The sequence below is a fragment of the Diachasma alloeum genome, unplaced genomic scaffold (assembly GCF_001412515.2).
Source record: "Diachasma alloeum isolate Michigan unplaced genomic scaffold, Dall2.0 Dall_scaffold_00183, whole genome shotgun sequence".
In the NCBI taxonomy this organism is placed as follows: domain Eukaryota; kingdom Metazoa; phylum Arthropoda; class Insecta; order Hymenoptera; family Braconidae; genus Diachasma; species Diachasma alloeum.
This window is the reverse complement of record NW_021680349.1, coordinates 1,372,024-1,392,650: the sequence shown is the minus strand read 5'-3', so window position 1 is coordinate 1,392,650 and position 20,627 is coordinate 1,372,024. Positions and strand designations below refer to the sequence as shown.

General features: G+C 35.9%; 3 protein-coding genes across 5 annotated transcripts; 1 reads left to right on the top strand and 2 right to left on the bottom strand.

Moving 5' to 3' along the window:
* Positions 1–6,314: 6,314 nt before the first annotated feature.
* Positions 6,315–9,906, bottom strand: LOC107046968 (zinc finger protein 76). 3 transcript variants are annotated; one of them, XM_015269695.1, is made up of 7 exons: positions 9,865–9,906; positions 9,359–9,455; positions 8,773–8,932; positions 8,154–8,535; positions 7,065–7,653; positions 6,586–6,702; positions 6,315–6,511 (listed from the first exon to the last, which is right to left on the bottom strand). In XM_015269695.1, the coding sequence occupies exons 2-7, from the start codon at positions 9,434–9,436 to the stop codon at positions 6,413–6,415; spliced, it is 1,425 nt and encodes a 474-aa protein (XP_015125181.1). In that variant the 5' UTR covers positions 9,437–9,455; positions 9,865–9,906; the 3' UTR covers positions 6,315–6,412. The 3 variants fall into 3 exon arrangements, with proteins under 3 accessions (XP_015125181.1, XP_015125190.1, XP_015125185.1); XM_015269704.1 differs by having other exon boundaries at positions 9,877–9,902; XM_015269699.1 differs by having other exon boundaries at positions 9,737–9,897.
* Positions 9,907–14,771: 4,865 nt separating this feature from the next.
* On the top strand, positions 14,772–18,974 carry LOC107046531. Its single transcript, XM_015269158.2, has 5 exons — positions 14,772–14,795; positions 16,452–16,572; positions 16,870–16,929; positions 17,004–17,165; positions 18,341–18,974. The coding sequence occupies exons 1-5, from the start codon at positions 14,772–14,774 to the stop codon at positions 18,547–18,549; spliced, it is 576 nt and encodes a 191-aa protein (XP_015124644.1). The 3' UTR covers positions 18,550–18,974.
* On the bottom strand, positions 18,660–20,584 carry LOC107047959. The gene is made up of 3 exons (XM_015270895.1): positions 20,329–20,584; positions 19,811–19,978; positions 18,660–18,959 (listed from the first exon to the last, which is right to left on the bottom strand). The coding sequence occupies exons 1-3, from the start codon at positions 20,465–20,467 to the stop codon at positions 18,766–18,768; spliced, it is 501 nt and encodes a 166-aa protein (XP_015126381.1). The 5' UTR covers positions 20,468–20,584; the 3' UTR covers positions 18,660–18,765.
* Between the last annotated feature and the right edge of the window lie 43 nt (positions 20,585–20,627).

Genomic DNA, 20,627 nt, shown 5'->3' with positions numbered 1-20,627 from the left:
TGTGACGCGAAAAGACCTGATTTATTCCTCGTAAAAATAGGCAGAACAATTATTCAATTACACCATTGAAGCCATGACATTCAGACATTTGTCCTGAGCCCCAACAATTCTAAAAATTCCTCGTGATAAGAAACGTTAACTCGCATTTTTCTATTGATGACCCGATGGCGGCCACACGACCATTGTCCCTCTTGTCATTGAGGCGACAATGAAAATGGGAAGACAAAAGTCGTCCACAAACGTGACGTGTGTTTGCGCAACCTGGGCACTCGGACGCTTTTTGCCTGGGAATCGATCGATTTACCATGTGACATGATCGATAAATGATCGAGGCAATTTGTAAGCTAATTCATGGTGTTTGAGTTGGGATCGTTAGGGTTAATTGATATCCCTGTTTATCGGTTTCGAGGTGAAACGAGATGAATTGTCTATTTTTTCATTTTATTCAATGATGAATAAGCGTATGAATCCAAGAGAATAGTATATTTTGATACGAGTGCGTAAAAGTGTTTTTTAACGCGTGCGATGTGTGAAACGCCTGTCGAAGGCGAGTGCTACCCTCGCAAGGGTAAAAGAACACGTTTTCCACGAGTGTCGAACCTTATTTTTTACCACAATGTATGGAAATGGGGATTTTTTAAATTCCACTTTACATACAAGTGACGAAAATTTACTTTATGATCCAAGTGAAAAAAAAAACACTTTTCCGTACTAATCTTCACTTTCCCTCGTCCGGGGATTGATACTGACCCTTCCCCAAACTCGTAAAACTGAACATCACTACGGAAAAATATCATTCACGCCTAGTGTCATGGGTTTTTTTGACTCGCGTGAAGTTGGCGTCCGAGCCGAAGGCGAGGAAAAATACTATTTTATACGAAGGCCCGGAAAAATACTATTTTTCCACGCTTCGCACACAAAATACCCCATTTTCATCACTTGTGCGTAAAATCCCACTTTCCACACATGGTGATGAAAAATAGGGTTTACCACTCGTGGGAAAAGTGTTCTTTGACCCTTGGGAAAGTCAAAAAAACACTTTTACGCACTTGTATTGACATATACTATTTTCTGATTTTGATGGTGAGTAATTTGTAATCAGAATATTAAAAAATATTCTTCCTAGAAAATTTCTTTAAATACACAAACTATTTTTTGATCGTTACCAAAAAATAATTTATTCATGACATCAATTCGACATCAATTCACAACGAAAAAGTCAAATTGATAATTTCTTTAAACTGTAAATAATAATCTAATGTTGATATTTCGTTTAAAATTACGTCTTGTTTAAATATTATTGAAGACTTTCTCCATGTCTTTTGTTATGACAACAATGACAATGGTTAACAATGACGGATTTATCGCGTGGTACTTCAAATTTTCAATTTGTCGTGGTTTTTGAAACTCATTTAGATGGAAATTTCAGGGGCGTTTACAATCCGATGAAATTCGCTCGGATGCGCATTATTACTTGTATGAAATGATCGATAAATGATCTAGCAATTTACAAGCTAATTTATGTTGTTTGAGTTGGAATCATTAGCATTAATTAATAAACCTGTCAATATTAAGACACTTTTCTCGCAGAAAATTTGCATTCTATACAAACTGTTTCTTAACAATCCCCCGCAGTAACTTATTCTCAAAATCATTTCACGATTTCTAAAAAATTAAAATTAATGATTTTCTTCTTGTATAAATAAATATGTCGACAGCTCATTCAGACGGAAAGTTCAAGGGAGTTCATCCGATTAAATTTACACGGACTTGCATCACATGACACGATCGATAAATGATTCAACAATTTGCAAGCTAATTCATGGTGTTTGAGTTAGGATCGTTAGGGTTAATTAATATCCCTGTTCACCCGCCTCAGCATTCAGGAAAGGAATGTAGAAATATGGGAGAGTAAATAAAAACTGACTAGGAGGAATCTCGATCACGTGGAGCTGGACCTCGAGATGGTCGAGGTCGTGACGCGTTGGCACCTCGATCCTGTTTACCTCGAGTCTACTCGTGTGTAATCAGTCCATTTGTAACAATCCGACGAAATTTGCACTGATTTTGAATTTGGCACATGAACCAGTCCAGCTCGTGCTGATTCTATCTCTTGAATCAAATTTCGTAATGGAGAATCTTGTCATTTTTGAATCATTAGGTTTCGGCTTTTAGGCATGCGGAGCGTCTCTTTAACCCTAGATTGGTCACCCTATGAGGGAAACCCGCCGCGCGTCGTTTTTTAAAAATTAAAGTTGACTGGCTAACCGAAAAAATAAAAAAAAATGACTTTGTCAATTGAAGTGTCTAAAAAATTATAGTCGTTTTTAGAACAACATATTTCCCAAAATTCCTAAAGAAAACAAATTATTTCGATGAATTATTTTTTCCCATGCTAAGGGGTAACAGAAGGCCATCGTTTTCTCGCAATGTTTAAACAAATTTCCTGCTCAAAATTATTAATATTTTTTAAACCCAAAGCACATTGATCTTCATTCTCACCTCCTGGAGATTAATGTGCTTTGATTCTTTAAACTATCGATAACTTTCAGCCGGAAATTTATTCAAAAGTTTGGAAAATTAATTGCCCATGACGCGACGTTGCCGGAAACTCATTAAACGCGCCCGGGTAGTGTAGAGTGAATTCGGCAACGCTAAAGCCTAAATAACACGGCGGGGAATCCCCGCGGAAGTGACCAATCGCAGGGTCGCGTTTAGTGACCAGACTAGGGTTAAAGCGAGATGAGTTCAATCATTTTTATTTTCAAACCAAATTTTTTTAAGGGGGAGGAGGGATTGACAGCTGATGACAATGTTCTCATGTAAATGTTGATACTTCCCTGAGATTCAGAGAAATGCAAACGTAAGAAGTCGATTTTTCAGGTCGGATTCAATGTCGAGTGATCTTAATGGTGAGGAATTTGTGATGAGAATATTAAAAAACACTTGTCGCAGAAAATTCCCCCCTTTCGACAATTGTTTCTTGATAGGTTCCTACAATAACTCATTCTCGGAATTAATTCGGAATTCCTGGAAATGTCAAGTTCGATTTTCAAGGTCCATGACTTTATAAGCAACTTCAAATGATTATTTAATGATTTTGTTATTGGAATGTTATGTAGATTATTCTTCTGGATTCCGTCTTTCCTTAATATTTCCGTCGACGGAAAAACGATTCTCATAGCAATTTTCATATGTCCCGTAGATTTAAAGTTATTTCCAAGAAATAATTTTGATTTTTCAATTTCATTTAAATTTATGAATTTATTACTTTATTAATATTTATTATGAAAATCGCTCAGCATGAATTTAATAAACTTTTCATTCAAGAAAAAAGTATTTGCATACAAAATTAAAGCCCAGAGGGATTCATAATAAGAAAAATTTGAATTTTTAATTCAAGTGAAGTTTAGTCATTTATTAATATATTAGTTTTGTTTGTGGAAATTCCTGACCATGAATTAAACAAGTTTTCCATTCAAGTTTTCATAAAAAAGAATTTGCATGCGAAATTGATGCCTAGCGATTCTCAACGAGAAGCAAACGAGTAAATGACGCAGAAAACCAAAAAAATGATAGAAATCATAAAAAAAACTCCTCTAATTTTCAATAAATTCTCAATCAAATTTATAAAACCCCCATAGAATATCAGTAAAAATTAAATGCAATCCCCTAAAACTCTAGAGTTTTCTCTGGAATTTCTTCAAACCTGTGAATTCACTCATTCTCACCATCAATTCCCCCTCTCTACCAAAATAAAAACAGATTTTTCGCGATTTTCTGATCAGTGTCAACCAATTTTTTAATTATATCATCGATCACTCTCCTGAGCCCCTTATTTTCCAAATATTTCCATTCACTTGTTGTCCGAGCCGATAGGATCGATGAGATACCATCTAAAAGATGTCCTCGAGGCTCCGCCACTCAAGACCAGCGCGTGCAGATCCCCGAAAATTGAAAAAAGAAACTTTAACCCCATGAAAACACTCAAATGACTCAGAATTCTCCACTTGAATAAATAAATCAGTGACGTCAGTATTTATCCTTCATACTGTTCACGGCCTGCAATGTGTTTAAGTCGACCCTTTGCTCATAGTTTGATCAGCAAACGCGAGATAAACGTCTGCGCCGTTGAACAATCCGTGTCTATTCAATGATAAAACGGTACAAATCGCTCCTTTATGCTCGGTTAAAACGAGTGAATATGTTGCATTGAAGCTGCTCTGTTGGCCCCATTAGATTAATTTACATTAATTTAGCTAATTGTTTACTGAGTGACAACTGTCCTGGCAACATCCACGAGTTGTAACAACGAATTTGTTCGTGTCTTCTTTCATTTAGTTTTCATTCCACTGCTCTATCGTGTTTGTAATCGATCTGTGTACCTCCAGGTCCTCAGTCTCGGAGCTTATCTTCTTCATACACTGCCAGTGGTCCCCGAGATAGTGCGAATCCGGATTAACGCGAGCCCCGTGGACTGTTGGAGTTCATTTTAAACGCAAATAAATTTTTAATCGACGAATTTTTCAGTTCTTTTTATTTCTTGGCTTATTTTTTATAATTCCGTAATTTAGCGAACGACATTCCCGTAAAGTAGCGAGTACTTCTTGTTTTTCCGGAATTACCCGTTTCATTTGTGCATTACTTTACGTATTTAAGAATTTCCTGAATAATTTAATCATTTATTGAAAGAATTTTAATCAGTTTTGAAGTGGAAGTTTTTTTTTTGATAAATTATATTCAATTCAAATTATCTCGCTTTTAGTGGAGGATTTTATGCATTACTTTACGTATTTAATTATTTATTGAAAGAATTTTAGTTTGTTTTTTCTAACTTTTTCATTTGCTGCTTGATGTTGATTTTTTTTTCGATAAATTATATTTGATTGGAATTATCTCACTTTTTGTGGAGGAACTGACCCCCTTTGAGTGTCCACTCGTAAAAAAACAGATTTTTCAAGCACAAATATTGTTATCCTCGATTACAACGTAATAGTTTAAGTGGTCGATAGTTTATCTTCGATTTTATTATTTATTCCTACGATTTCTGGTGTCTGTGAGCGTCACTTTCTGGTAGTTTATCTCGACGTAGATTTTCAATCACGGCTTATGACGATAAATAATATCTAACGGTTTTTTAGTCTTGTGGAGTGACTGGAATTTCCTCGAGTGGTTGGAAGTTTTTTTAAACGAGTGGAAAATCGATCTAGTTTGACACCTGCTCGGTCATAGACTGATTTTTAAATGGTGGAGGTGGCGAATGACGAGGATGGGCCAGAAGGTCTTCCGGATAATGGTGGGAGGACAAATTGCAAAACGGAAGTATCGGTCCAGCAATTATCGATTGAAAGGTTTCGAGGCTGCACTTGAAATGCTATTGGATTTTTTAGTGGTTGAAGGCTTTATCTCGGTGTCTTTTGTTGTCATCACAATGAAGGATTTATCGCGTGGTATTTCAATCTTTCAATTTGTCGGAATTTTTGAAATTCATTTACATGGAAATTGCGGGGTGTTTGCAATTCGATGAAATTCGTACTGATTTTAAATTTGACTCGAGAATCACAGATAGTAGTTGCAGATTCGATCTTTAAAGTCCTGAATATATTTGAATCTCAGCGAAATTCTCACATAAAAATTTTGATATTTCCTTTATATTCAGAAATTTTCGAACGTAAAAAATCTATTTTTCAGGCCTGATTGAATGTCGAATGGTATTAATGACAAATAATTTGTCATCAGAATAGTAAAAAACATTTTTCGCAGATTTCCTTTTGACATAAATTGTTTCTTGATCGTTAGCTGAAGTAATTTACTCCCAATTTCGAAAAAAATCTAATTTTAAAGTAAAAGATTATCGTAATATTTCTTCCAAATGACGTTCTTTCTAAATTCTATTGAAGACATTGTCTCAATGTCTTTTGTTGTCACAGCAATGAAGGATTTATCGCGTGGTATTTCCATTTTTCAATTTGTCGTGCATCGTAAAGTTATCTTTCACCTTACTTCGATTTTTGTGGTTTTGAGAGTAATGAAATCGTCGCCCTCAAAACCACAATCGTCTCAGAATAGCGATGATGAATCGTCCGCTAGTTTCTTCAGCAAATAATTGAGGAATTGCTTGAGGATTATTTCAGGGATCATCTGGTTCCCAGAAACGAGTGTTAGTTCAGATTAGTACGAAAAATGTATTTCAGGTATTTAATTATTGCGGCACTATCGCAAACATCTGTTCACACATTTCTGGGTAGAAGAGGAAAGAATAACGAGGAATTATCTGTGTAACGAACTGTAAAGACATGACTTGGTATCTAAAATCATTTTTAGTTTATTATGTCATACGATAAAATATCTTATCTCGGTATTTCCATTGTGCTATCTACTTATAACAAAATTATTTGTCTTCTAGGCATAATCAATTCCAGCCGAATTCCATTCCCTCAATTTTTATGTTCAGTCCTTCCAGCGTTGTGTCCATCGTGGGATCGTCGAATGTCTCTTCCATGCCCATTTGCTGAAATAAGTAGAACAAAGTTATAAAATAATTACTATAGATTTATTGGTTTTTTAATTGAAATTGGATTGTACCTGAAGTGCAATAAGTTGTTTCGGATCTCCAACTAGTAAAATTTGTGTTTCATTGTCAGATGATTCCTCTGTGGCTTCTGATGTTTCTATTTGTGCTGCTTTACTCATCATAATTCTCTGCAAAAACAAAAAAAGGAATAAAAAATGTCGAAAGAAAAATTATCAATTCATTTTGTAAATATCTTCACACTTGAAAGAATTCAGCAGACTTTTTCCCATCTTTTCTCATCTTCTTCTTCACTAATATATTAATCTTTAAAAAACATTTCAAATTTCTTTACGAAGATGTCCAAAGAAATTTCTCCATGGAAAATTAAATTTCAATTCTTTTCCTTCAAATTTCACGAGAAATATCAGCAGGATATCAACATGAAAAGCGATAATATCGATACTACAATAATTTTTTCGAATGGATGAATTGATAATTAAAAAATTTGTTCTGTTTATGACGATGTTCTGCTTTTAAAATTGAGACTTACATTTTGTCTACTCTTTTTTCTCTTCACCTTGCCCTGCCCCACCTCGACGCCATCAAAATATACATCGCCCCCTTCATCACTGTCGACCAAAGCATGAGTCGTCCTCTTATGTATGACAAGTGTCCCATGCTGCCTGTAACTCTTGTGGCACAGCTGACACTCGAACGGTTTAGCCGGTGTATGCACCAGCCGATGTTTATAGAGACTAGAATACTCGGTGAAAGACTTTCCACAGTTCTCCACCATACAGGTGTAGGGCTTCTCCCGCGAGTGGATCCTCATGTGGTTTTTGTAATTCGTTGCACTTGCGAAGGACTTCTCACAGACTTCGCAGGTATAGGGACGCTCTCCTGTGTGCGTCCTGATGTGAACTTTCCTGATGTTGCTGGTGGTGAAGGCCCTGTCGCAGCCCTCGAATGGACAGGGAAAGGGCCTCTCCCCTGTGTGAGTTCTCATGTGTTTTAGGAGGTCCCCTGAGGTTTTGAAACTCTTCTCGCAGGCTGTGGCTGTGCATTTGTAGGGTTTCTCCCCTGTGTGGGTCCTCTGGTGGGCTTTTAAGCTGTATCCAGTTGAAAAACTCTTGCTGCATCTAGAAAATTGAATGCAGGAATTTTCGGCGAAGGATATTTCCACTGAAATTTCATATGGAATTGAAAAATGATCGATTCTATTGGTTTTTTCATAATTTAATGAGGAATTTTATGAAGATTGGGAATTTCAGATGAATTATTTAGGGAAAACTAGGAAAAATTAAACAAACTCAGGTGAATGTAGTCTTGTATTTTACATGAATTGAAAATTTAAGTCATTGTGATGCTGTAAATTCAATTCAATTATTTTCACTTAAAACTATTTGAATCTCCTTGAATTCTACCTGAAATTTGCAATTACGTAAGTTTTGACCTTTTTATGCGATAATTTCTGTCACTTTACATTCAAGACAGAAATATTCATCTAATTCTGATCCTTGAAATTGCATCTTTTACAGATTTTCAATGACTTAAAAGCTACTTTCTGCTTTTTAGCAACAAAAAAAATTACAAAATATTGTTTGAATGAAGTGAATGAAGGGAATAAGGTTCAATATACCTGGGAAATCCGCATTCATACGGTCTCAGTCCTGTGTGCGACCTCTCGTGAACTTTCAAATGATGAGGAGTCGTGTAGATTTTGCCGCAGCCCTCCCGAGGACACGCGTACCTGATTTTCTGTTCTAGATCTGGCGAGAAGCCCTTTGCGTCCTTCTTCTTTGTTTTCGGAGTGTCTGAGTCCAGTCTACTCGTCACCATGTAGGCACTGCCGTTTATTATCTGGATTTGAGCGTAGGTTGTGTCTGAGGAGTTTGAAGTGCTGGGCTCCGAGTGCAGGACCACTGGGTCGACCTCCAGGTGAACTACCCTCCCCTCGAGACCTGCTACGTCCCGAATTACTATGGAACGGGGGACGTCCTCGTCTTCTTTGTAATCTAGGTCTGAGGATTTTAAAGGAATTTGTCGAGCAGAGTTTAAGGGCGCCAATCGTGTTTGATTAAAAAAAATGAAAAAATATTTTTCTTTCTCTTCACTAGTAGAGAAAAGTGTATTAATTCATATTGTGAAATTAATTCATTTAATTAATTCATATTGGGAGATTATTTAATTAATTCATTCAATTAATTTATGTGGTGAAAATATATTATCAAGGAAATATTTTTTGGGGGGCTTTTTACCTGGGCTGGCACCATGATCTGTCACGAATGCTTGAGTGCCATCAGGGAATGTGACTGCAGTTATTGTGGCTCCTAGTAACTCGTGGTCCTGGAGGATTACTCCTTGGAGAGCGGTTCCGTCTTCCTCGTTGATTACAACTGGGAGCGCTTCGTGATCATCCTGGGATCATCGAGTTATTTCAATTTCATGACTCATTAATTGGATGACATTTTAATTAATTGGAGACATTTTAAAACTGAGGTTTAATCTACGAAATGATTGAGGGCACATTTTCAGGGGATTCTTGATTTCTCCTTCTCAAATTATTCGTTCTTAAGATGAATGTTATCGAGGAATCATTGCAAGGCAAATTTTTCGAGCTATTAATGACGGTTTTTGGATAATAAATTGTTAAATCATTATAGAATAATTTACTTGATGGTGGAGTTTAAGTAGAAATGTGAGAATACTATTTTTTCCCAAATTTTTGTGGGCTTTAAAAAAGATTTTCTGAAAATTTCTATTAAAACTATTCATTTTTCAGATAAATGCATAATGATGTGTTCTATTATTCAACTATTAGAGGAATTCAAATAAAATACTTGCAGTCAACTCTTCGAGAAGTGTAAAATTGTCTTCATTTTCCAGAGAATTTTCCTGAGTTTCTGCATCTTCTAACGACATATTCACCGCCTCCAGGAAACTGAAATCATTAATCTCTCAATTTGAAATATGTAAATATTGACATATTTCAGGATTTGGAGGTTATCCCAAACATTTTTTACTAAAAATCACAATTCAATTCTGCAACGTATCATATAGAACAACAAAAACACGAGTCGATGACTTTCTGCGCGATTTTCCAGTAATTTCTGTGATTTTAAATTTCCCAGGAAAGTTCGCAACTGTCAAAAATTGAAATAACACCCGAGTAACGCCATTTTTATTGTTAACCATCATCAACAATGACGAAAAATCACTCACAATCACCGGTGTCACTATCTCTATGAGATTGAATGTCGCGTACTCTAGGTAATTCAAAAATTCATACTCTGGGACTGATTGTTTTTTATTTTCGTACGAATCGACCAAAGAATCTTGGGAAATATTACCCATAAACTCACTCGTCGGCCTGCGTGCATCCAACAGTGAATACGAACGCGAAGAAGTGATACGCATGCGCGAGGGCTCGGGAATATTCGGGGAACCTCGGAGACCGGGATGAATATTCAATTGATGATTTTTTCCGACTTAAAACGGTCCGGCATTTATATTTCTTTGAAAGTATCACTTCCGAAATTACATTAGAATATAAATTATTTATTAGAATTAGAATTGATTAAATAATAATATAATCTTTTACTGGGAAAAAATGAAGAGGAACAATGGAATATGAAGTGTGTCAGTCGCTATTCATGTGGCGGAAGTCCACTAGCGCATGAAGGAGAGAAAAATGCAGATGTATTGCAAAGCATTTGCGGAGTATAGAAAATTGTTGCACTCTGGTAAATTGAAAATTCTATTTCTCAATTCCATTTTGCATTCAACAATTGGCCGCGCTAAAATTGGGCGAGTGAATAGCGAAGCGTTATTTGAACCCACAACTTTCAGATGACTAGCTGTCTGCTCCAATCACAGGAGCTATCGAGAGTTACTACATTTACCCTTGATTTGATCGAAGTGAAATTATTAGCTGTGTTAATTGAATTTTAAGGGTTTTAGATTGGATTTTTCCAAAGGTCATTCGATTTTTTCACCACAAATTCCATCTGTTGCCAGGAAATATGATAAAAAGTTGTGGACAGTGATGAGGATACGTTAATTGAAGTCAAATCCATTTTTTTATTCAAGAGCAATAGCTGTTTTCACTAAAAAAACAAAACAAAACCTTTGAAAATTATTACCGCAGCTAATAGTACTCATTAGTGCTGAGAAAAAGTATCGGCGATTTATGGAGATGGACGTGTGGAGCAGCAGGAAGGATATCATATACTGTTGAATTAACAAATTTATTTTTAACTTTATGCTGACATGAGATTTGATGCGAAATGATGGTCTGATGCGACGTGAGTTAGAAGAAAATCAATAGGATAGGAGTGCCAATATCCAAGTGGGGTTTGAACCCACAACCTTCTGATGACTAGCCGTCTGCTGCAATCACTAGAGCTATCGGAAGTTACTACATTTACCATTGATTCGATCAAATTCAAATTATTAGCTGTGTTAATTGATTTTCAAGGGCTCTTAGATTGGATTTTTCCCAAAGATATTCGATTTTTTATCACAAATTCCATCTGTTACCAGGAAATATGATAAAAAGTTACGGACAGCGATGGACGTTGATTAAAGTTGATCCGTTGATTAAAGCCAAGTCCATTTTTTTCAAAAGCAATAGCTGTTTCCGATGAAACACCTTTCAAAAATAATTACCACAGCTAATAGTACTCATTAGGGCTGAGAAAAAGTATAATTCATTTCAAACTTTATTCTGCAATGCGGTTTGAAGCAAAGCATCGAGAGTTATCAGAATAGAATATTTAATTACGAGATTTGAATTAGACGAAAACAAGTGCCAATATCCAAGTGCACTGGTAGAAGCCTCATTTTTTTTAATTTTATTGCTAGAGACCTCGGCGGAAGCCTCGTTAACAGCCAATGAATTGTTCAACTTTGCTATCAGCTCGGGATTTGAACCCGCAACCTTCAGATTACCATCCCCCTGCTTCAACCACTAGAGCTACCAGCAGTTACCACATTTACCATTGATACTATCAGGGTGCAATTAGCACTCATCACCACAGCCATGTATTCTATTCCCCCAGTTTCATCATGATCTTCACCAAAGTGGGGTACGTAAGAAGGGGGATGGAGTACCCATGGATCACGACATTCTCTAGGCACGTCTGAACTGGATCAGTTCCTGACCGCGTGTGCCCGTGACACCTCCACAGTACTCTGCCTGCACCTCGAGTCATTACGCTTGTATAATTAAAACCCCATCACCCATCGGCAATTGATCTCTCAATCAATCAAAAGTTGTAATTAATACTAAGATTAAAACCGCGGATTTTTGTCGACGAGTGAGTGATCTTATCGGGCTCCGGTAATCGGTGGATAGGATGCTTATGGTGAGTCAATTAAAGTGCAATCGAAGGCCCAATAAATTTAATTAAATCAGGCAATCAATCAATTAATTAAATTGCGGATGAAATTAAATCATTAAAAAAGTTCATTTGCACACAAAAATGACTAACAAACAAAAATAATGGACTTCGTAATCAATAAATTTGTTGCATTGATTATATATTCAGATAATTACTCAATTAGTTGAATGAAATGTAAATATGAATTTGGTGACGCAATGTTTCTTCGTAGAATCGCTCCTCCAGAATTGAAAAGACAATGCCATATTTGAAAAATCACGAGACTCCACTTTTCTCTTTCCTCTCATAGACTGGAATCATGTGATCGTCATGTACCTACGCATTACCATCACTCGTATGTCATTCGAACGATGCATTACAGGCATTACTTGTCTTTCTTCTCCTCTTTATTTTTTTTTCGTACTTTCGCAAAAATTCACCGCGCTTGCATAATGATTTCTGCACAAGTGAGACGTTCGCCTCCGCCTCTTGTTCCTCGGCGTTCCTTTTATACCATTAACTGTCGGCAGTAACAACAGTAGACGCTTAGGATACAGCTCACGTGGCTGCTTTTATGGATACCTGCATTTTTGAGCCTTTTGTCTCGTTTCGTAATCCAACTATTTTCACCTTTTACATATAACTTTTTTTACCCTCTTTGAGGTGCTACCATGTAGGGTTTGATAATGGGATGCCTCTTCGTTTAATTAAAAGCGTGTGAAGTGAATTAGGTAATCGCTGGTTTGCATTGTAAAACGTGTAGAGCACTATTTAAATTAACAAATTTTTAATCAAATTCATTCACGTTATCGGTTGTCATATTTTATAGTGTTTACATTTTTATTAAATTTCCGGGACTTTTTCTGCATTAGTTTTAGATAATAATAAATCTTGATATTATTTTGAAGTGTATTTATTCCTCCAAAATTTGATAATAACTCGGGAAATACGGGGTTTAGATAAAAATATGAGAGGAATTTTTTTGTAATTCGTAAAATTCTGATCAAAAAGTTTTGTCCTCTTTTTTTTATCCTCTTTGAGGTGCTACCATGTAGGGTTTGATAATGGGATGCCTCTTCGTTTAATTGAAAGCGTGTGCAGTGAATTAGGTAATCGCTGGTTTGCATTGTAAAACGTGTAGAGCACTATTTAAATTAACAAATTGTTAATCAAATTCATTCACGTTATCGGTTGTGATATTTTATAGTGTTTACATTTTTATTAAAATTTTGGGACTTTTTCTGCATTAGTTTTAGATAATAATAAATCTTGATATTATTTTGAAGTGTATTTATTCCTCCAAAATTTGATAATAACTCGGGAAATACGAGGCTTAGATAAAAATATGAGGAATTTTTTTGTAGTTCGTAAAATTCTGATCAAAAAGTTTTATAGATGTTAGGATATTCTTCAGATGGCCCGTGACGCATTTATTGATTCTATTTTCACTTTTTCTCTGAATTGATGTTGCCATTCTCTGCTCAAGTGAATTGTTTCGTCATGGATTTATATAAATAATGCAAAGTTTATTGATGAATTCAAGAAAGCAATTGAGCGAGTAGAGAGGAGCGTATTCATCCCTTTAAGTCTGCACAGACTATTTTGGAAAAATCTCGAAAACTGGGGTTTAGGCAAAACCATGAACAGACATTTTAATGATTTCTTCTCAAGCTCTCCTTTCAAAGATTACATTTCCGACAGGCTCATCGCCTCCCTACCTACTTCAATCTTTAATTCATTACGAAATCTTCCATCTGAATGAGAACAACAAGTTCTCAATGGGAGTATTACTACACAAATTGATGAGAAGTCCACATTAATGAATGTTATTAATAAAAAAAGAGCGATTAAGTGAGTCTATCTACCCAAAACATTTTCTTGCAGCGAAAATTCTCCTAAACACTCTTTCCAACGAGAGACTAGAAATTGAACAATCGTTTAAATTGTGATGCTGTGATATTATCATTAGTTCACGCACGAAAATATTTAATAGACAAACCTATCGAATTCGTTAGAAAATTCTACTGAATTTCTATAAACTTTCTATTAGTTTTTGGCTGATTCTATTGACATGTTCAATAGAAAAAATTCAATATTTTCTATAGAATTTGCTCGACTCAAATTTTTTAAGATTCTTTCATTCTATTTTTCTTTTCTTCTTATCAAGAAAATCAAACGAAAAAACTTGGAAAATTTGAGCCGAGAAAATTCTAAAGAAAATATCTCAATAGAATAAGTTATATAGAAAAATTGAATTCTATTGACTTTTTCTACTGAATATTTTCTATTGAACATTTCAATAGAATCGGCGAAAAACTAATAGAACAGTTCAATAGAAATTCAATAGAATTTCCGCTTCACTCCTGAGTTAATTATGCAAGCCTCCACCTGAGCGAGAACACCAAGCTCTCAACGAAAGTATGACTACACAGATAAATCACAAGAAAGAGCGATTGGACGCTCACTATTTCCGGAAAATCTCGAAAACTACCGCATCTACACAAAAACATCAAAAGACCTTTTTTGTAGCCCACAAAATTTCCCATAAAAAATCTCTTATCATAAATTCTCCCGAAGCCCTTCCCTTCCGAGATATTCCCTAAATTAATTCCAACGGCAACTGCATTTCTGACACATTTATCGCCTCGATTCCCACTTCAATCTAGAACTAATTATGCAATCCTCCACCTGAGAAGAAACAACAAGCCCCAATCCATCTAGTGAAACCGTAACTTCACGGATTAATTAGAAACCCGTATGAAAAATGATCCCCCGAACGAGCCAGAGAGAGAGAGTGAGAGAGAGAGAGAGAGAGCGAAGAAATCGCCCCAGAGGTACAAATAAAAATCATTAATGGCTTGATCTCGTTAGAGAAGATGAAAGTTTCAGGCACTGGTCACGTAGGTGCTACCGCAGGTATATTTTACATACTTGAGTGATGGATATACGAGGTTTAATGGTGAGGCCCTGTAGACTTGGGGCCACGTGATATGCAATTGCGCCGAGATTGTGCTTTGTGCGGAGGATTCAGGATGCGATCGCACGCGCTCCGAGATATAAAGTCCCGTGACTTGTCTTGGCGTTGCCCAACTTCTGGCTTCAATAAATTTAAAACCCGTCTCTTTTACCCACTACCGTGATCAAACGCCAGTTATAAGGCCAAAACTAAAGCACTGAGTCACGTGGATGCGGGGGCTCCAGGCGCAGTTGCACTTGTTCGTCCATCCTGGGGATGATCGAGTCCCGTGATATGATGCTGGTGGGGAATCAAGTTTAAATCGTTATGAGTCTATTGGGGAGAATTTCGAAAGACCGGGGATTCGTTCGGCGCAGTGATTCTTATCGACTCACTTTCACTGTCACTGGCATACACGATTTTAGAGACGCGATTGCGAATTGCTAACAATGAAAATTTGCTGGCGATTCTCATCTCCGATTTTTTGGGGGGAGAGTGAAGACAGGAATCGGCGAACATTGTTATTAAGGAATTTTAACAGCGCCGCGTCGCACTTTTTCCCTTTTTTTTAATGACACTGCAGTTATGCCTCGGAAAAATTTGAAAAAATTTGACATCTCGTGTTGAAATGTGTAGAAGCCCTATCAATCAAAATTTTTCTCACAAATATATCATGAGTGGTACGATTTCGAAAATTTTGTTCCGATACTGCGGGCCATATACCGTATGTAAGGCAAATTTTTAGAACGAAATGCCGACTTTGCGCTTGAATGAAAATTTTTACGGCTCTTTGTCAAGTATAAGATCTAGATTGCTGTTGATTTTTTCAAATTATTCCTAGATCTTTCAAATTTGTCATTGTGTCGGTTTATGCTAAATAAAGAAGTTTACCAGAGATTAATCAAAGGGACGAGATTAACCAAAAGTAATGACTACTTTTGCAATTAAATTGGAAAATAATCTTTAATTCTCCATTATAATTTACCTGTTGATTCTGAATATCTGAATTTGATTTTTTAATTAATGTAATAATGATCATGCTAGCGAAGTGGATTACTGATTTATAAAATATTTGAAAAATTTGAGAGAATCATTTATATGGAATAATGAAAACCTATTGACTAATCAAAAACTATAATGTGATAATTCAGTTACATAATTATAATATAAGTTGCATAATTTTTAATAGAAATCTGTGAAGAATTCAATGAAATTCCAATAGATTTCAACGGGATTCCCCTAGTAAATTGTATTCCTGCGTGTTTCGTTGTATTTTTTGTCGAATCACATTTGGATATAATCACAATTTGCCATTCCAAATTTCGCCGATAATCCAATTTTTTTTAGTTTCTTCAAACGTTTGATCGAAGAAAATGGAAAATGCATTCCCACGCAATTTTCGCGAAATACCCTCGACGCAACTCATCGCTTTGGCAATCTCGATTAATAACACTCAACCCAGTACGGGATTTATTCGCTCAGGGGAGCAATTTGATGAATACCAATAGACCAGATTTAGAGAGGAATAATTCCCAGGCATCTGCACTGAGGAGTCAATCGCAATTGCACTTGGCAATTTATCAATTTTTTTCCCTTCCAGTTGAAAATTCTGGGCTTACTGGCCACTGGAGCTGCAACCACGTGTGCAGCTCCGCTCGCCAGTGTTCACGTCAGGTTTGTATCGCCGCCGCATTATCACGAGCACGAGCTCACGACTGATGGTGAGTAATTGCGTGAATTCAGATAATTCAGTTGTCAATTCGTACGATTCGATGAGGGCGACGGTTTATTTTGAGAATATCTAAGAAACTATCAGGTTGAGCGAAAAATATCAGAAAACATTTTTTGTAGAGAATTTTGCGGGCTACGAAAATGATTTTTATACATTTTTCTGTAAACCTAATGGTTTCAAAGATATTTGCAAAATAGTCTTTAGTGAATGTATAACTCATCTTCGGCGCTTTGTAACTTTCTTCTCTGAATTTAAAGGATATTTTTATTTATGTCCGCGGTTTTAGGAGGTAGTACAGTTGCTCAGAAGAATTTCCTTAGTATCGGAAGACAGCACCCTTCATTTGGTATGAATAGAAAAGATTATGGACTCTAATCTAATCTTCGTCGATGGATTTTTTTTATTACGTTTTTATCCTAGGTCAGAGATTGCCAGGATCATTCAGGAATTTCCGAGTGATCACCCCCCAAGACGCTCAATCCCTTTGGCCCGTAGGTGTATTCGTACCCCCCTTGGACACCAACGACCTCGGTTTCAGCTCTGATGACGCTCATCACACACCAGACTTTTCAAACGGTCTAGGTAAAATTATGAGAAAAATTAAGTAAAGAGTAAAAAGTCCTGGAAAATATATATTTTCTTTTTTTTATGAAGCGCTCCTTTTGAAGCTAAATTTTACTGTTTGTGTGCTAAAAATTACGCAGCAAAGGCTAGTAATTATTATTCCTTTATTTTCTATTCCTTTTAGTGTATTTTTATTCTTTCAATTTCATTTTAATTATATTTTTTTTTAAGTGCGAAATTTCTATTAGTTTTCGGCCGATTCTATTGCATGGATCAATAATCCATGCAATCGCAGTTATCATGGCAAGATAATTGCGATAATTAACTTTTTTTTCAATTGACTATGAATTAAATAACTGATAATATGAAATTGTCAATTAAGTAAATATTTCTGAATTTAATAAACGGATTTTCGATTAGCCAAGTAATCAATCTTCCGAACTCAATCATTGATTGATGAAATAATTTGGAATTTGAATATTTAATTGATAATTAATTTAATAATTAAAAATTGATGAGTAATATTAACAATTGGCTTATTCAAAATTCAACTTCATTTAAAATTTATGATTATGCCGAGGTCTGTTTTATTAAGAAAATACACCTCTTATCGGCGTGTTTATTTTTCAGTAGAAATGTTTATTGCAAAATATTCTATAATATCGCTTTATTGAGGTATTCTCTATCGAAATTTTTCGGACCAAATTTTCTAACTTTTTTGTTTGTTTTAAATAAAAATAGAAAACCGTTCAAACCGCCTCATCTCTTCGCTGAGTTTTCGAGAAATATCTCCGAATCTAAGGGAGATAACGAAATTCTCGTAATAACCTTTTTTGCCGAGCGAATTGAGGGCTATAAAAAAGGTCATGAGAAAAATTTTGCCGTCTCCCCTAGATTCCGAGATATTCCTTGAAAACTGACTTCAACCGTTTAACCGCTCGAATTCTGTTGACATATAAATAACACAAAATATTTTTTATTGAAATTTCTTTAATAGTAGTTCAATCCAATTTCGTGTCGAATTCTCTAGGCTTTTCTATAAATTTGTTTCGTGCGTCTAAACCCATTTATTCATTCTAATAAAATTTATTGAATTAAAATAGAGGATTTCGTTGCTTCTAAAATGTCACAAATATTTCGTCGGATTTTTTATTATTCTCAATGCCTGAAAACCCATTCAATAAATCTTGCAGATCACCCTGATCCACTTTTGCTGACCGGAGAAGCAGCAATGATAGCTGTCAGATATCTGTACGGTCACGGTGAGTTATTCTTCCACGAGATTCCCCACGTGCGAGCGATACTGAGGAATCAGGAGGAGAGACGATCGAACGGCCTCCACGAGAACATTCTGAAGAGCCTCAGGCCCACCTCGCCCTTTTACAGCAACCACGGGCATTGAGACTGATCCAAATGACCATATCATAATCCCCCGGAATTCCACAGAAAGGGCAATTGACTAAAAGTCTTCAATCACACTTTTATGGGTTTTTTAATGAGAAGAAACATCGATTAGACACTCACACGTTTTATTGGATATACAATGACAGAGGCTATTTGTACTTGCATTATTCATATCCTTCTATTATTTACATAAAAATATACAGTCTTTTGCCCATCACCGCATCACTATAAGGCTCGCTATGAATACAAATAACGCGGATATCTTGACGGAATTGGCGCTGTTGCACATGTCACCGTTGCAGAAACACATCCAGACTTTTTTGAAATTCTTTATTGTGTAGGCACACCTCTCTTCACCGTCGTCTGGTCCACGCTGAAGGCACATTCTTTGCGTTGCTGTACCGTATTCTGGACGAGAAGAAATATAAGGACGATTTTTATTCATGTGTGGGGAGTAATGGGAGAACTGACTAGTGCGTTTGCTAAAAATTTCGAAATATTTGAGGGAACAAAATTAATTGACTTTTCTTTAAACGGACTCTTATGATGTTTCGGATAAAAATTCATCGGTATTAATTCTCCAAATTTTTTCCAGTAATTGTCTAAACGAATTGAAAATTTAAAGTAAAAAGAATATAAATAGGTTTAATTTTTCTTTTAATTTATATTGTTTGCATTGAATTTTTTCATACGTTCTGGCTTTAGTTCTCAGGATGTTTTAGGATTCATCTATCAGTTGTTCAATTTTATTCTGATCATTTCACGTTTGCAAGTGCACACAGAAAAACATTTAATATAAAAATTTTATATTACTTTTTGACCGATTCTATTGAAATGTTCGACAGAAAATATTCTACACAAAAAGACAATAGAATTCAATTTTTCTATACAACTTGTTCTATCGAAATATTTTCTATAGAATTTCCTCGGCTCAAATTTTCCAAGTGTTTTCATTCTATTTTTTTTTTCATCAAGAAATTCAAACAAAAAAAACTTGGAAAATTCTATAGAAAATATCTCAATACAATAAGTCGCAAAGAATATTTTCAATTGAGCATTTCAATGGAACGGCCAAAAACTAATAAAAAGTTCAATAGAAATCCCATAGAATGATTTAGCGAATTCGCCTAGTTTTTCCATTAAATTTTTTCGTACATGTTTTTGCATTTGTGAGAAATTTAATTTGAAAAATAACTTTCGAACGGAGTCCAATGGGACAGTAAAAATAGTTGTCAGCAGTCAAGAAATTCCAAGTGTACCATTATTCAAATTAGGTGATTCTATAACTTTTCCGCACCATCCTGACGCACATGGTACAACGTCAACACCATGTTCACTCTCAATCATAGTGGCATTCATCGTGAAAGGATCCTTGCACGATCCCAACTCCCCCCTCGATCGGCAATCGACGCATCTTCGTAGTGCACCTGAAAGGTCACGTTGTTATTCACAAGGAAAATTACGATGTTAACGATGCAACAGGTTTCCCACCCGCCCATCCCTTTAATCATAAAGTCTAATCGGCCCCGCGTAATTAAACTCAATCAAGGAAATCCCCCTAGAAGAATAAAAAAAAATAGCACAGAAGAGGAAAAAACCTGAAAAATTTCCGTCGAACGAAATTACGTCTTCTTTTCATTTCTGGCTTTAGACGTTTGATCGTTGATTTCAATTGTCGATACACAATATTGCTCGTTACAACGGTTCCGCCACGGAGGGTAATGGTAACAGGTTGCAGATAATCTCAAAGTGAAAGTGAGAAATTAAAATGACTCACCATTAACACTTATTCCTAAACAACTGAGGACCACTAAAGCGCAAAAGATCCACTTCTTCTCCATCTTCGAGGGCATTGAAAGGAATTTCGACCCGTGGTAATCCTTGAATATAATTTTGACAAGCGCTGGAGAAGCCATTCAGCGCACAGCCATGTTGAAGTGCGGACTGAGCCTTCTTCAGAAACCGGACATTCAACGGTCTACTCTGGAGGCCTTTCACTTTGTGTCTCTCTGTGTTAAGGTCGTTGCACACTGAGAGAATATCATTTTTTGCCGCTTCTTTATGCGCCTCGCGCTT